This window comes from Mustela nivalis (genome assembly GCF_964662115.1).
Source record: "Mustela nivalis genome assembly, chromosome: 6".
Taxonomy (NCBI): Eukaryota; Metazoa; Chordata; class Mammalia; order Carnivora; family Mustelidae; genus Mustela; species Mustela nivalis.
The window spans coordinates 153,142,047-153,159,506 of record NC_139025.1 but is presented as its reverse complement, the minus strand read 5'-3'; the positions used below and the strand labels follow the sequence as shown (position 1 = coordinate 153,159,506).

The 17,460-nt window shown below is 49.7% G+C and overlaps 1 protein-coding gene across 3 annotated transcripts in view; it reads right to left on the bottom strand.

The window, feature by feature from the left end:
- The window catches only part of LOC309867399 (endophilin-A3), a 487,937-nt gene that overhangs the window by 49,454 nt on the left and 421,023 nt on the right, over positions 1-17,460 (bottom strand). For all 3 annotated transcript variants that reach the window (XM_082736215.1, XM_082736212.1, XM_082736211.1), the window contains 3 exons: positions 13,447-14,518; positions 8,273-8,400; positions 6,328-6,456 (listed from right to left, as the gene is read on the bottom strand). In XM_082736215.1, the coding sequence (XP_082592341.1) occupies positions 6,328-6,456; positions 8,273-8,400; positions 13,447-14,518 (1,329 nt within the window). The remainder of the gene's footprint in view (positions 1-6,327; positions 6,457-8,272; positions 8,401-13,446; positions 14,519-17,460) is intronic.

The window sequence follows — 17,460 nt, the reverse complement described above, 5'->3', positions numbered from 1 at the left end:
GGGGAAGCCTTGGGAGTGAAGGACTGCTGCGTTCAGAGGCCGTGAACTCAGCCCTTCCGTGGACTGTGTTCATCACTTTGGTCAGGTCTCTCCTCTCCCGGTCTAATTTTCAAAACACAAGGGCAGGACGCATGGATTTCAAAGGTCCCTCCATGTTCAACTCCCAAGGCCAACACCTGGATGGTTTCCATGCACATTGCTTCAAATCACCTTCTGAATGTGCTGCCCTCCAGTTAACTTGTTTTGCCTTAAACATCAGCTTTTTAATCAGGGAAAGACGTTTTTCGAATCTGGTTCCTTCTTTTTCATTACAACGCTAGTGCCTGGGTCTTAATATAGGTAAGTGGGTTTTTCATGGGCTGGGGGTTTCATGGGCTCCAAGTAGCTCCTTGAGAAGGACATCCTATAGACATTTTCTGCCCCCATTAAACATTTTTTCACCGAGGTAGTGTTGATACATAATATTTAGTGTCAAGCATGTATCACAAGGATTCAACAATTATACACATCACGAATTCCTCGCTACAATAAACGCATTATGGTATTATTGACTCCGATTCCCTGTGCTGAACTTATCATCCCCGGAACTTCTTTACTCTGTAACTGGAAGTTGGTACCTCTTCATCCCCTCCACCCACGCCCCCATCCCCCCATCCATCTCCCCTCTGGCCATCTAGAGAGAGATTTTCTCTCTGGGTTCCCTCTCAGTCTCCCCGATCTTGGGTGAGAACATTGCTGGCACTCAGTTCTAACCCAGACTGGGCAGATGACTTAACTCAAGCATTCTTCCTACTTTTACTTCCATTTGTCTCAGATTCCTGTGAAAGGCCAGGGGTCCAGGACAGAATTTGAGGGCTGGTCATCCACCTCTAATCCCTTATTCTGTAATAGAAAACCACAGGCCAAGGTGGTCTGCGACAGGCCCCGTGTTTCATAGCACAGCAGAAGCAGGGCTGGGATGAGAACTGAAATAACCAGTGTAGCAGATAACCACAGGTCTGTCATGCAGAATTAGTGCCCATTCACACTGGACTCTATTTGCTTTAGATCTTGATTAAGCAATGAAGCATCACAGCTAGGTTAACATTCCTTCTCCACTTCCCTCCTTTTCTCCTGGGAGTAGTGCCCATCCTGTCACTGGGGTCCAACCTTCCTGCGAATATCTATGTATTTTTTTTTTGCTGTATAAGTATAAGCTGATAAGTAATATCTATGGTTGCATTGTAGGTTTTAAAACTTTGTAGCATTGTCCTATTGTGGGTATTAGGATTATGACTTTTAATGAGATACATTGTATATACTGTACAATTCACTCTTCCCAGGGTACAATTCTGTGATTTCTTTAGCACACTCATAAAGCCGTGCAACCATCCCGACTGTAATTCTGGAACATTCTCACCCCCCCCCCCCGCCAGAAATGTGTACCCGTTAGTCATCCCGCCGGTTTTCCAGTCTCTTAGTCACTGGCAGCCTCTTATCTGTCTCTGCGGATTTGCGTGTCCTAGACATTTCATGGAAATGTAATCACACAATATGTGATCTGTTGCGTCTGGCTTCTTTCACTCACCGTGATTTTTCAAGATCCATCCATGTCTTAGCGTGGAAACAGTCCTTCCTTCCTTTTTATGGCCAAAGAACATTCTATGGCACGGATATCCCACATTTTCTTTATCGACTCGTCAGCAGATAGACATGGAAGTCGTCCTACCTTTTGCTGTGGGCCTCTCTGTACACGTTTTTGAGGGGACATGTGTTTTCATTCGTCTTAGGTATATATACCTAGGAGTAGGATGGCTGGGTTTCACTTCTGGGGGAACCATCAGACTGTCTTCCAAATCAGCGGTACGATTTTAAATTCCCACCCGCAGCGCAAGACGGTTTTCTGACTTCTCTACATTCTCCACGCTTCTGTCCTCCGGCTCTCTGATTACGGCCGTCCCAGTGCGGGAAGTGGCATCTCGTTCCTGGGCGCTGTAGGCAACTGATGAATCACTAAACTCTACCTCTGAAACTAATAATTCAGCAAATGCTAACCAACTGATTTTAATAAAATAAACAACAAAAAAAGAAAAGAGTCATCTCATTGTGGTTCTGACTTACACTTCCCTATGACTAACGATGTTGAGCATCTTTTAATGGGCTTATTAGTCATTTGTACCATTTTTTTGGAGAGATGTCCACTCAGATCATTTGTTTGTTTTAAATGAGCTTGTCCTTTTATTGCTGAGTTCTAAGAGGTCCTTTTATATTTTGGACACTCTCTTACCGAATATATGATTTCCAGAAAATGTTCACTCGTTCTGTGAGTTTTCCTTAGACTTTCCTGACAGTGTCCTTGGCAGAACAAACATTTTTCAGTTTGAGGAAGCTCGTTCATCCACTGTTCCTTTCGCCGCTTGTGCCCCAGCTAAGAAATTATTGCCTGGGGTGCCCGGGTGGCTCAGTCAGGTAAGCCTCAGACTCCTGATTTTGACTCAGGTCACAGTTTCAGGGTCGTGAGATCAACCCTCACATCAGGCTCTGTGATGCGCGTGAAGCCTGCCTAAGATTGTCTCTCTCCTTCTCCCTCTGGCCTCTCCTGCTCACACTCATGCTCTCTCTCTCAAACAAATAAATAAATCTTTTTTTTTTTTTTAAAGAAGAAAGATGGGGCGCCTGGGTGGCTCAGTGGGTTAAGCCTCTGCCTTTGGCTCAGGTCATGATCTCAGGGTCCTGGGATCGAGTCCCGCGTCGGGCTCTCTGCTCAGCGGGGAGCCTGCTTCCCCCTCTGCTGCTGCTCTCCCTGCTTGTGCTCTCTCTCTGTCTCTCTGACAAATAAATAAATATAATCTTTAAATAAATAAATATCTTTTTAAAAAAAGAAAGAAATTATTGCTTAACCCAAGGTGACAAAGAATTGTGCCTGTTTTATTTTAAGGGCGTCATGAAAGCTGACAGCCTTTTAAATGTAGGCTTTTGGTTCAGTGTGCATCACGTTTTGTATATGACGGGAGGCTGGAGGTCCACTTTACTCTCCTACTGGGACCAGCACTGTCTGTGGAAGAGACGACGCTCTCCCCCACCTCGAGTCTTCGTAGTGCCCTTCTTGAAAGATGATGTTTTCAAGATGGACCTGTGCTGAGGCTGGTGGCTCTAATTTGCTCGTCTGATGACCGCGCAGGATTCCAGGAAATGAGCAGATCTCCGTGCGTGCCTTCTCTTGCTCACAGAGATTGAGGTTGTTTCTTGCACATCTTTTTTTTTCTTTCTCTCTTCATTTATTACCACCCCCACCACCGCCACCCCCAGTGCACAAGCAAGTAACTGTCTCTTTGCCTTGTGCAAAGGGCAACCCCTGTAAGTCGAATTTCTGGGTTGGGGCACCCAGAGGAGCCCGACATGCAAGACCAGGTCAGAACAGACACTCAGGTGAGCTGGGTTTCTAATAAGCTTGAGGGAGGAACACAAGCAGCACAGAATACACCCGTGGTAGGAAATTATAAAATAAATGATGACCTTACTAAGCCTTAACACTACAAAAAATAAATAAATAAAATAAAACACACAGCTGTTAAGATGTATGAGTCATTCCTCTCAGATGAGCTTTCCTTTCTCACCAGAAGGTGGCAGAGAGGATACAGCTGAAACTCTTCTTCCCCCATTTTTAAAAGGAAAAATAAAAATTATTTTTTAAAGAGCAAAGCAAAGGTCTCTTGCAACTTAAAGCTTCTAACTTTTAAACATACACATTTGCAGGTTCTATTAGGTGATACAGTCAGAAGAGATGTCACCTAAGGGAGACCAGACACAATCACTGTTGATATTCACATGAAATAAAACCTATTTGGCCATACCAAGAAAGTATGAATCTGTCTAAAAGGTATGAATAGATGAGCTCATTATAGTTACTGGAAAATATTTTAAGGGCAACTGAAAAATAAAAGACAAATTTACACATGCCGCCGATTCACAGACATAAGCTCCGTGTGCAACATGAAAATACAATTTTGCGACACGGCGTTCGAGTCTATAAATGATCTGCCATCCCCGTCCATAAGTGAGGGGCTGGATTAGCTGAAAATCCAAAGTCCCTCCTTCCCCTGGCGTTTAAGCGGTAGACTTCCCACTGCGGAGACGCGGGCAGGAAGGTCCCACACGAGCTAGTGGCAGAACCGTGTCTAAAACCCAAGTTTGCTGTCCCTTCCCCAAGTTCCCCATCTGTCCTTAAAACGACGGATCTCCAGAAAAAGCTACGTCCGTATGGATTCCGCCTGTACGGAAACACAGCGAGTTCACGCCAGGTTTATTCAAAACGGCATATAACTCAAAATGAGACGGGTTTATTTGTGAGAAGAGGAGGTCCCGATGAGTCCCCAGGGGCTTGTCCACAGGGGTTGGAGGCCAGGTAAGGAGACAGCACAGCCTGTGGGGCAGCGTCTGATAGGAGAAGGGAGGCACGAGGAGGAGGAGAAATGCCCCCAACACCGAACTCCCTCCAGGCCCTACGGGAGCAGGGGCACGGGGGCTGCGGGAGTCAGGCCCGGGTCAGAGACGGCCCACGTGCCAACGGGGCCTGGCCCAGAGAATAAAACCCAGACGCATTAACGGTCTTTGCAGGAGGCTTCCCTCACTACACCCTTTGCCGCCCAACCCAGCCGCAGACTTATGACAGCAAATGACACACCACGAGCCTTTCAGGGGGTCACCCCCACTCCCCAAACGCCTGGTTTTAAACCCTTGTGGCAGCAAGAAACGCAGGACTAATGTTAGAAGTTGAGGTTTGTCCTCGTAGAAGGCAGATCTATTTTGCAGAATCGCCTGCAGGTGTAGGACTCTAGAAACTCGAGCCGCTTGTGGCTTGGCGGCTGCCAAGTTCCGTTCTGCTTTTCTGCTCGGCTGGGCCAGGGAACGTGGCCCGTTCTGTAAGGGTGGGTAGCACGTTGCCAGAAAACTCACATTCTTGTGGGTGGAGACGCTGGGAGGCTGGAAGGAGTCTGCAAGTCTGTGTAGGCCAAACGCTGCAGGGACTTCCAAGGGGTGAAAAATAATACCTTGGGGGTTAGCAAATTTCCACGGCTTGGGGAGCCAAAGGTGCAGCTCTGGAAACACGGCAAGAGAGAGACCACTACCAGGAGGGAGTGCCTGGAAGGTGGACGGCGCTGTCCTGGGCTCCCTTTGCTACACGCACGGTCACTGTGTTACCGACGGCAGCGCAAGGACTCCCGGGTCACCCTGCTCCTCCGGGCCGAGGCCCAGGTAAGATTCGTCCCAAGTGGCTGCAACCTACAGCGGCCCCATTAGCTGGAAACAAGAGAGACGCCGTCATCCCCACAGAGAATCAATGCAAGGTAAATCACAGGTGCACGGGGACGCCTGGGTGGCTCAGTTGGTTGAGCAGCTGCCTTCGGCTCAGGTCATGATCCCAGCGTCCTGGGATCGAGTCCCACATCAGGCTCCTTGCTCGGCAGGGAGCCTGCTTCTCCCTCTGCCTCTGCCTGCCATTCTGTCTGCCTGTGCTCGCTCTCTCCCCCGTCTCTCTCTGATAAATAAATAAAATCTTTAAAAAAAAAAAAATCACAGGTGCACGCTCTGTCCCCTTAGAACAGATCTGAACTGTGACGAGGTCCCAAGGCTCCCTGAGAAACTGATCAAAGTCATTCATACGGTGCCCCTAACCCCATACATCAGACACGTGTGCTGGCTATAATGTTGGTCCAGTGGAGGGATGCGTGGGCCCTGGTTAAGATGGAAAAATCTGTGATGTCAAGAGCAATAATGGCCTGACATTAAAGCGAGGTCGGACTGAAAGTGTTATTCCTATTAAAGCAAGGAGCTGTTGGAAAGAAAGCTTCTCTCTCAGCGCGAACAAAGCAGAGCGATCCACGGAGGCACAGACTGGTCGTGCTGGTGTGGGACAGTCCAGGATGGAGACGGCGTGGGCCGAGGAGACCCCGAGATTCCCACCTCCAGACCGGGCTTGGCCCCGCTGGAGGACACCTCCAAGAGTTTCCACCGAACCCCCTCCCTGACGCTCTGCTCATCAGGCAACCACAGGACTAGAAGGTGGCCTGTCATGTCCGTCTGTCCACAGCGACACGGTGCCCTGGTCACGCCTGAGCACGCAAGTGTGCGAGGCCGTCCCAGTCCTCACGGGAAAAGGAGACATGGGCGTGTTGTTTTACGCCCTGGTCCCATGAGTCGGTCTCACCCTTGAGAGGGACAGCCACCGTCAGAGGGCTGGAAACTCGGACGGTTAAGCCGGTCGGGCTGAGGTCTGAGAGCTGCCACCTCCTGGCAACACCGGCACCACACGGTCCCCCACCCTGACCCCGGAAACACCAGACTTGCCTTTTACAGGACATCGGATCGTCACGTTGGCTCCCAAGGCTGCCTCCACGACACCTCCAACCACGACGGACAGGTGCCTGTGTCCCAGTCGGCTGATATTTCTCTCAGTGGACAAGATGGCCGGCGCCTCTTCATGGAAAGGGAACAGGAAACGATGTTAGGTTCGGGCTTTTGCTCTGGGAAACCAGCCGCATTTGGTAAACTTGGCGCAGCAAGTGGCTGTCTCTGTGTCCCGCACGGAGACCCCCGTAGGGCTGGCACATACACAGCCCGGGGGTCCTTAGTGCCTGGATGCCCAGGAGGGCGGACAGGTGGACGTACGCGTTCCGAGAGATACCCACGGGGTGGTCTGCACAAAGCAGAGCTAGGCTCTGAGGTTATTCTGGTTTTATAACCCAAACCGAGGATAAATCCTTCTTTGATAAATCGAAAAAGAAGGATTTCCGAAGCTCACGAGAAGCCAAGAAGCAGGGCCAGGCGTCCCCTTGGAGCAACTGAAGAGGAATCCAACATACCGGGGGCTTGGGAGCCACTGACTCTTGCCCTGCAAGGGGCCCTTGAAACAAACCCACCTAAACCTTGCACAGAAACATGACCATAACAACAAAGTCACGGAGAATTGAGAACCTAATCAGGGACTTTTCTTTCCCTGGATTTTGAGAGACGTGGACTTTGAACGGATTCGTTCGTTCACTCAGGAAGGACACTGTGTGCCTGGGCTCAGAAAGGGGGAAACGGCCACCGTTGCCCTCAAGCCACCCCGACTGGTGGGCGACACCGTCTCCCAGGGGCTGGTGGCCGCTGCGACAGAAGAAGGTGCCGGTCGCCCAGGGGTCTGCCAGTAGCCTGTGAGGGTCAGGGGAGGCAACATCCCGTTAAGGGCGTTGGCAGGGCGTCCCTTCATGAAGGATGACTGCCGTGATGGCATTTACTCCACCATTAGCCCGTGAGCGGCGGGAGGGTGAGGCCTGTTTGGTCTACGCACCGGACACGCAGAACGAAGGCGCGTCGGCCGACCGCTCCGTATCCACGTACTCAGGGACCAGGGGACACGCTGGGCCCGTCCTTTCAGGAATCTGGATGGTCCCCATTCCCCCCAGGAATTCCCAAACCTGGGGACTGGCATTTTCTGGGAAGGGGTGGATGCTCACAGGAGGGTCAAAGCACAGAAAATCAAGGCTTTGATAATCCCCCGGTCCAACCTGCTCAGCGCGTGTGGATAGGGGGTCCCTGGCGCCAAGCTCAACGCTCAGTGGTCCGAATGCTGGATTCTAACCCCGGTATGGCTCCTCTCCTGCTCTCAGTCCCTGTGAGCCACGGACACCGGAAGCCACGGAGCGGAGAACTGGAGGAGGGAGCGCGTGGTTTATTTTTGATCCCAGAGCAGGAGCTCGCCACGAGGATGCGTTGTTTACGACTCACCACCTAAAAGTGTTCCTTCGTAATTAAGTCCATTTTCCTTATGAAAATGATACCATCTGCCTCCTGGGAAGACAGACGCTAATTCACAGTTACAACCTCCTGAAAGTGTTTCTAGGGACGGGTGGGTGTGCCTTGGGAGGCAGAGAGCCCCCTTAGAGGAGAACTGTTCTCTGGCATCAGCTGGTGGCCCTTCAAAAAGGAGAAGTCCTCACTGTCAAAGCTGCCGGTGAAACGGTCTCATTCATCCCCGGTTCTCGGAAAGCGAGCTCTAAGGCAGGCGCGTTTCCGAGATCGGGTCCACAGGCCGGCAGCGTCGGTGTGACTTGGGACCGGGTTAAAATCGCAAACTCTTCGAGTTTGCCCCATCCCAGACCTACTGAGTCAGAAGCTCCAGGAATGGGGTCTAGAGATCTGTGTTCTGACCTTCCCCTCGGGTGCTTCCGCTGCTTCATGCTGACCTCTGGGAACTGCCGCTCTAGAGAACCCCAGACAGGGCACTCCGGGTGTCAGCAATGGGCATTACCTGCATAGAGCACCGGAGAACTCTCCACGTCCGAACCGAGATGGTTAGCTACCGAGCATCCGTACGTTCCTTGTTCCTTCTTTGTGGGGTTCCGTATCTGCAATTTCCCCATTCCAGCCAAGATGATCCTGTGGGACAGATAGGAAGGGTGCTTCACTGCCTGGGCGCACGGCACGTCCCAGGGAGAGAGGACTGCAGAATCCGACCCTGGGCTGGCAAGGGTCCCGCCGGAAGACGGGAGGGTGGAGAAGTCTTCCTCCTGGGCTGGAGCTCAGAGACCCGGTTCCTGGACGGTGCCGGGAGAGCCCAGCTTCCTGCCTCACTGTACACGAGAGGACACTTTGGTGGATGGACTCGATGCTTGATCCACCACAATATCAAAAAGACAAACTAGGAAGCATCGGCCGGAAGGATGTTAGCCCCCCTTTGGGGGCCCAATCCTTCCTCACAGACAGCAGGAGTGGATTTTTCAGTTCGGGTTTTCACACGGGAAGTGAGCGGGCCGTCAGTCAAAGGGACTCGGCTCTGGCTGTCACCTCGCTGTGACTGTAGGAAGAAGCCAGAGGAGACGGTGGTGCCGAGACTGCGTTCTACTGGCCTCGGAGCAGCCCACTGAGAGTCTGGGCTGACCCGACTGAGCTCCGTACGGCTTCCCAGCTATGGACAGCCGTCCCCACCAGCGGGTACCTGACCCTGAGACCCAGAGCTGGTCAGGTGTAACCTGGCAGATGACGTAATGACTCGGGGAAGAGAAAAAGGTGCTTGTTCTGCTTTTATTTTAATTTTTTCCTAACAATTTGAAGCTGCTTCTTGATCACCTGCATCATTGGTCCATATACCAGTTTTTTCTCCCCTGCTGCCTCCCACTTTCCAGATCCCAGCCACAGGGACGATTCTGACCACTAAGGGCTGTGTGTTTCTTCATGAGCTGAGCTGGGGCCACGTCTCCATTTCCTGTCACTTCATGGTGCTCTCACTGTGCTCCAGCCGTAATGAGCCTCTAACAGTTTCCAGAACATTCCATGATCTTTCATAACCCCGAGTGGGTGCATGTGTCGTTCACTGCATTTGGAATGCCCTCCCCCCCACGAGCCCCCATTCTGGCAAACTCTGACTTACCCACTGAATCCTGGATCAAATATAATCTTCCCTGTAAAGCTCTCCCCAATCCTCCTAGAGTTCTCTTCTCCCCCTCTGGACTCCTTCTGCTCTGGTTTGTGTATTTGTTTGATGAAATATCTATTTCTTCCCGCCAGATTGTGATCTTTTCAAAAGCAGGGACCAAATCCTACTCACAGCTGTGCATCGACAGTGCCGAGCACCGCAACTTTTGTACAGAAAGTTCTCAGAATCCTCCGACGACTAAATGGACAAATGGTCCGAATACAACAGAACCATGGCGCGGAGTGTGCGTAGCAGCAGGACACAAAGCCCCCTGCAACACACATATGAAATCCACAAAAGCGGGCAGAAACACAACCTCGGAATCGCCCGGACAAAAATCAGGAGCACAACAGACCTAGTTACTAGTAGGTCTATCTAGTTTAGACGCAGACTTCACGCGAACATCTGCATCTAAAATCTAAAATCCCTATTATGGAATAGCCGATTAAGAACAACAACAGAATGAGTAACTACATTTGAAAAATAAATACAGTAAAATGTTTTCCTCAATTATCTAATATACATGTTTATAGGAATTGGAGATCTTCAAAGCATCCCTTTGTTCTATAGGTCTCAGCAGCAGTGAGAAATCACGGCATCCGACCTGGGTCGGTCCCTGGGCTGGAGAACAGCGGGTGAGGTTCCATAAGGGAAGTGACCTTAGTCTCTGCTGGACAGCCTTACTTGTGACAAAGCCGATCTTACCACAGGCATCAGCCCCAGCGAATCTACCCACTGTCTGCCCTTTCTGGCTGAGAATTCTTACCCAGATAACATCTAAACCCCTATGCCCCTACACACTTTCCTCCCCTTGGGTAGATGCTCCCAGAAACGTTAATTCCATTTTGGAGTTACCTGGACTGAAAAGACATGTGAGATTCAGAAAAATGTATCTACAGGTGAGAACCTTTTTTGCTTCAAGGAAGTGAAATGTACGGAGAACAAACTCATTAGGTAAGTTTGAGGAAGAAAATGGAAGTAAGGATGGATCTTATTTTTTTATTCTCTTAACAATTGAAAAGTGAAAACTTTTAATAGCCATATGGAATCGGTTCGGTATCCAATGGTTGATCCTTAAAGTATGGAGAAACCCACTTGAGCTGGATGTACTGAGTCAAAACCTGTCTTCCTGTGACCTCCAGGAGTCTCAGGCTCAGGAGCTCCTGTTAATTCCACGTGGTCAACACAAGCTATTTGAAATCAACCCCACAAACACTCAGGTACACTGACCACACTGTCCCATGACCCCCGCCCTGTGGACGTGGCCACAGGTGAATCGATCAGTTCCCCTCGCTCAGCCTCGACTTCTTATAAAATGAATATTGCTGAGCCGTCCTCAAAGGGCAGTCCAAGGACCCCAGAGGTTCCTGAGCTCAAAACCATTTTCATAATGACGCTAAGCCATTATCTGCCTTTCTTGTTCAGTTGACATTTGCACAGATAGCCCATGTGCACCAGGTGTCCCTGTGTCTTGGCCACCACGCACTTGCTATGAAAGCAAAAATGCCAGTTTCCCTTAGGAATGTCCTTCACGCGGCCATGCGACTTAACTGTTTTTTTGTTGGTTTGTTTGTTTTTTACCAAATCTTAACCCTCAAGCGTGTATATTTTTCATGTCCTGTATACAGAATGAGAAACACACCCAAAGCCCCACACGTCTGATCTGCAAGCTGAACAAGGCCCCCCCCCCCACTGTTTTTGTCATGGAACACCATTTTTACTCGAAAAAATGGCTAACATTATAATTATTCAGCCTGGGGTATGTGGCAGCTGTGTTTTTTTTTTTTAAGATTTTATTTATTTATTTGACAGAGAGAGATTACAAGTAGGCACAGAGGCAGGCAGAGAGAGAGAGAGGAGGAAGCAGGCTCCCTGCTGAGCAGAGAGCCCGATGCGGGACTCGATCCCAGGACCCTGAGATCATGACCTGAGCCGAAGGCAGCAGCCCAACCCACTGAGCCACCCAGGCACCCTGTGGCAGCTGTTTTAAAAAATTAACTGAAAGGAGCTGGCCCATTCAAGGAGCGCAACTGATGGTGTTGAATTTTCATGGACTTTCACATGAAAATTAAAATTTTAGGAAAATTAGTATCCTCCATGGTGAGCCTGACAGCATTCCAGAACTCAAAGACTTTCCTGATGTGTTGGGTAGTGACATTTCAGAATGTGTGTGTTTTTTACATTGTCTAAGGAAACAGACCAACAGTGGGGAGATCGCTGTAACTTGGGGAGCCAGTATTTTGCACATGAGCACTGTGTGATATTACAAAATCACTTGTAGGTAAAAGATCCATTCCGAGCACAAGATAAGGCGATACTTTGCTGTAAGGGAAGAATAAAATGTCATCAATATGGCTTCAGAGTCCACATTCCAGCTGACTGGAATTTCAGAAGCTACTGTCGTCAGAAAAAATAGCCACGATTATCTGAAAAGGCTGCGAAAAATGTCCTCCTTTTCCAACTCTCATACCTGGGTGAGGCCGAACTTTCTCTATGAACGTTACTTACAACAGCGTATCACAACGTACTTAATGGAGAAGCATTTATGAGAATGCAGCTGTGTTTTATTAAGCCAGACATTAAAGAGATTTGCAAAGATATAAAACAGTGCCAGCGTTATCAGTCCTTTTCTTTAAAGATGGCTTTTTCAAAAAGCGTTATTTATGCGAACCTGTGATGGACTTCTTACTGTTATTTCTAAATGGATTAGTAAATAGACATGTTCAATGTTCTGTTTCAATTTCTAATATGGTAAATATCGATACCTATAACTCACATGAACAAAAGCTCTTTAGGCTTCTTGGAAAAGCTTCTAAAGTTTTGGTTTATTTTATGTTATTTTTTTTAGGTTCAAAAGGGTCCCAAGGCCAAAAGATTTGCGAACTGCTAAGCAAGTTGATCTGGAAGGTTTATTTCACTGGGAAAACTTCTTTCGACCCTTGTGTTCAGAGTTCCACGGTAAAAAATGAAGAAGTTAGATTTGTTCTATCTTCTCACTCTAAGGTACAGCCTAATCAAGTATCACCAAAAATTGTTTCACGCATTAGGCTCAAATGCACTAACAGACATGGTAAAAATAAAATTTGCATTTTTTAAGTACAGTAAGGTCTGCAAAGCAATTTAACATCTGCTGTTCTGTTCCTCTTAACAATCCCAGGAGGCAGCTTGGGCTCTCTGAAGGCAAGCTAAAAGGAAGCAGACCATCTCTGGTCCTGTGTGTATAAACAGCAAGACTTAGAGACACGGAAAGATGCAAAAATGAATTACTACTTGTCATTCCCTGCTGTTTCATGTGAAATGAATGAAATGCACTATCTTCGTATGGACACACAGATCATGATAAAATTCTGACTTGATATTGTGTTGTGAACATCTCAAAAATTTGATCCTTATTCTAGGATCTCAAGACCTAACACTTGGCATGATACAGAAAAGTGGTTCAGATACTCAGTCTTTCTACTGAGGCTGTCATTTGTGTGATGTCCACACATCCCTGACGGTGTTCAGGAGATAGGGTCCCTGGCTCTGGATGGCCTGTGAATTAGTGTTGGGATTCTGTCTGTTGGTGACTTCATCAGAAAGCTACTAACTCTCGGGGCCAACATGAACGCCAAGGAGATACCACGTCTCCCAGATATAGAAGCACACCATAGATCAATTCTGATTGGCAGTTCCCACCTGGTGTGGGATTACTGCAAGGATGATTGCTTTTTTGAGGCCTTCTGTGGTTTATTTTTAAATGTTAAGTGCTCTGCAAAGAGAGAGGCTATGCATGCTTAAACTCAGTCGGACTGTACCCAGTCTTGGTAATGATGGGGATGGTAAAGGTTTAATTTTTAAAATTCCAGTGCATATGTGAAAAACACATCCTAACCTTCTTTTTTTCCCCCCTAAAGAATCCTGTTGGAAACACATTCTCAGAAGAAGGAATTTGAAAGTCTTTTCAAGAAAACTGGAATGCCCATTAAGAAGGTATGACACAGGGAACACTGTATCCTTCTTTTACTTACTTTTCTGAGGGTTGTAACGAGGTCCCATCCTTGGTCCACGTGTAGGTGGCCTGACGGGGGGTAATGAGCTCACACAGTATATTGACGACCTCCGTCCTTTTCGTGATGTACACGGTATTTCCAATCCTTGAATTTATTGTTTTGTTAAATGAAATCGAGGTGGGCTCTCTTTGCCTCCTGAGAACGGGTCCCTTGGGCCTGAAGGTCAGCTTGCCCGAGTTCTCCACCTCCGAGACTTGAGGCTTCCTTCTTGCTTCCCCCCTCAGCTGGGCAGCGGGAGACATCTCTTCCTGGGCACCCCTCCAGGGGGCCAGTGCTGGCTGCACCTTGGCTAACTCGGCCACCAGCTGGTAGATCGCCTGGGACGCCAGGTCGTCACTGACCTCTCCGGTCTCCATGAGCTGACTCATGTTTCGGATCAGCTCCTCGAACTGGGCCGTCTCCATGCTGTACGCTCCGTGTTTAACGGCTGCTTCAAACTGCTTATTCTTAAACTCCCAGGAGTGAGGGCTTCCTGCAGAATTACTGCAGGGACCCAACAGAGCCCTCCAGAAAGGCTGCTTAGCCACTTGGCCGTCCTCCGGATACAGCTCATTTTTGCTACCCCACAGCTGCCTCATTTTCTGCCATGTGGCTCCCAAGCCATTGGCGTCCTCGTGGTCCAACCCCGGATACGGCCTCGCACTCTCCGCGAGCGCTGGGGGCGCGATGAGCCGGTTGTCCGTGCCGATGAGCTTGAGAACCTCGGTCTCCCACGCGGGGCCGGCCACGCAGCGGTACGTGCCGATATCCGGGGCCGCCAGGCTGTGGATTTTCAGGGAGCCCGACTTGGTGACACCAAGCCGCTTGGAGTTCTGCAGACAATGGCCATCCTTCTCCCACTGGATCAGGGATTTCTGGAATCGGCGTACTGGGCATTTAATGATCACCGAAGTGTTGGGCAGCAAATAGGCTCTGCCCCCCACAGTCAGGTTAATGCGCTTCTCCTCCCTCGTCTGGATGTAGACTCTCTGGACACCGAGGATCTGGGGCCCCTGCTCCCCAGGCTGTGTCTTCGTCTCTGGTTTCGCTTCTGCAGGGGGAAAGAAAGAAAATGTGAATAAGTGTCTCCGTAATATACGCTTCCTGGCAGTAATCTTCCAAGGCCGATGCAAGTCAACAAATGTATCTTTTAAAACAGCTCCCCCCATATGACGGAATATTACTCAGCCACCAAAAAGGATGAACACCTCCAACTCACATCAACAATGGATGGAACTGGAGGGTGTTGTGCTGAACTAAATAAATCAGAGAAAGACAATTATATGGTTTCACTCATATGTAGGATATAAGAAATAACACAAGGGATTGTGGCGGCACAGAGGGGAAACCGAATGAGAAGAAATCAGAGAGGGAGCCAAACCATGAGAGACTCTGGGCTCCGGGAAGCAAACGGAGGGTCGTGGAAAGGGAGGTGGGGGGGGGCATGGGGTAACCGGGGGATGGACATTGAGGCCACGTGAAGTGAGGAGCGCTGGGTGTTACGGCCAGTAGTGAATCACTGAACACTGCATCTGAAATTAATGATGTACTTTATGTTGGCTAATTGAATTTAAATTTTAAAAAAGGAAAAAAAAAACAGCCGACAATGACAAGATAAACAACAGGATGCCGTATATCTGTAGATTGAGGTACATGTCTCACCTGTCTAGTATGTTAGCAGTGAAGAATGGGAATCTGAATGAAGGGCATAACATGTATAAATTATTTTGCAAAGCCCTGGTTTAGGGGAGAGGTGAGGTGGCGTGTTTATATCAGTAAGGGGTGTCTGACGTTGGCGGATGCCCCAAATATCATACGCCCCCTTGCTGATACGACTCAGACAGAGGCACATCAGCTCTCGGGGAGAAAGCAGAAGCGGGGATGTGAGCACAAGCATTCGAAGGACCTGGAGGTGAGGACGAGGTGCCGGGAGCCGCCGGTAACCAGAGCAAGTCAGTCAAAGCAGCAGGGCCTGAAGGGGCATGTGATTCCAGAAGAAAAGGGAGAACAGGCCCGCTGAAGCCAGACAGACAGACCTGAGTTTGGACCTTAGCTGTGCCCCTCGGACAAGTCACCTGATGTCTCTGAGCCTCCGGTTTCCTGCCTAGGAAATGCGGGAAACGCTAGTGCCTTCACCTGGGGAGTGTGAAAGCCTGGTTGGACGTTTATACCAAATATACAGCCCAGCAATGAGTACTCGATACGCACAACCTCCAAGACCCCAAGAGGTGACAAAGGGAGGTCTGAGAGGACCCCCTCATCCCCGGAGAGGTGCGGCTGGCTCTAGCTGGTTCCCGGACGTGGGCTCCAGTAGATGGCCTCAGCCCAAAGAGGACGCACCTTAGGTCTCTGCTTCGGTAAAGGAACCTGCAGGAAGGCCTCGCTGAGCCCCGGGGTGATTCCGAAGGCGGGGGAGGCATGGCATGGGTGGAAACCTGGTCCCTCTTTGATGATACACTTAGGTCCATAGGGACCTGGAGGACCTAGAAGCAGCACGGGGTGACAGAGGGAAGATGGACGCCTATCTGAGGTATTGCTAGACTCAGGAGGTCATGGCACCGGGGGCCTCACTAGCTTGGAGGATCCTGGTTATAGGCCCTCCAGCTCAGGCACTTGCAGGGACACACCAGGAGAAGAATCAGACCAAGTCCCCACTTAGACGGCCCTCTCCAGCCCACAGCAGTAGCTATGGTGGGTCTACTGAGACCCTGTTTTTCCAGAACTCCTGGAGTCCTCTTTGGTGGCTATGATCCCCATAGGGCTCAGCTGCTTGCTGGGGTGGGGCGGTACCAGTGCATCCAGGAAAACCACAGGGCTGAACCCATAATTTCTACAATAGATGTTCTTGGTGAAGGACCCAAGTGAGTCTGCAGAGTCGCAGTTGGTAGGTCCAACTCCTGTACGGGATTCTGCCCGCGATGTTTCTCAGCCCATCTCCAAGAGGAGCTGGGTGACGTGCAACACACACGTGCTTCCCTGCGGGGTACAGTCTCCGCGGAGGTCAAGTTCACCCCACCAGCTGAGGCATACAGATGGTCTTTCACTCGGCAGCACAGGACGTGGAACGTCCTGTCACACATTCCAAAGCAGGAAGAAAACTTTGGGATTCGCCGGCCTGTGTATAGTTCATCCACTGTTACAGGCAGTGACGCCATCTGAAAGACTTCCCAACATGCACGGCACGAGTGCGTAGACAGAGGCTAGTTACCAACCATTTGGGAAGTATGTCCACATTTTTTCTCTTTTTGAGAGAGAGAGAGAATCTTAGGCAGGCTCTGCTCTGATGCAGGGTTCCATCTCACGACCCTGAGATCATGACCTGAGCTGCAGTCAAGGTCGGATGCTTAATCAAGGAGCCATCAGGGCCCCAATATGTCCAGATGTTAACGACTGGTATGGGAGGATTCAGTACCAACTAAAGCCGCGGCTCTCCAACTGTGCTGCCTGTTAGAAGGTATCACTGTATTACTATTCGTCATCTCAACAAATGGGTCCCATCCCCAGAAATTCTGACGTAAGGGGTGGGCCTGGGCATTGGAATTTAGTTAAGTTCTTAGGGTACCCAAAATGTGCAGCCAAGTTTAGGAGCCCTTGCCTCCCCCCACCAAGCGTACTGCCGGATTAAACCACGGCAGCAGAGAAAGGTGTGCATGACCCCATTTCTTTTACCAAAAGGCAATGTGACAGGATGTCGCTGGTCAAGAGAGAAGGGAGAATAAGGAATCAGCGTCTGCGTTCTGGTGCGAACCCGCCCAAAGTCTGTGTGGCAGGTGGTGTCTTCTGGAAGAAGACCGAAGGAGGATTTCTTTCTGGGCTCAGCCTCAGGGATCATCTTACCCTGAGTAATGAGCTCGTTTCCCAGCCAGTGCACGCCGAACTGTGTCACTGATGTGGCTGCCTCTTCAAGATCGCAGCCATGTTGGCAAGTTCGGAGCCAAATCTGTGCCCACACACGAGAGGAGGGCACAATTCCAGAGCGAACCATGTGTTCAC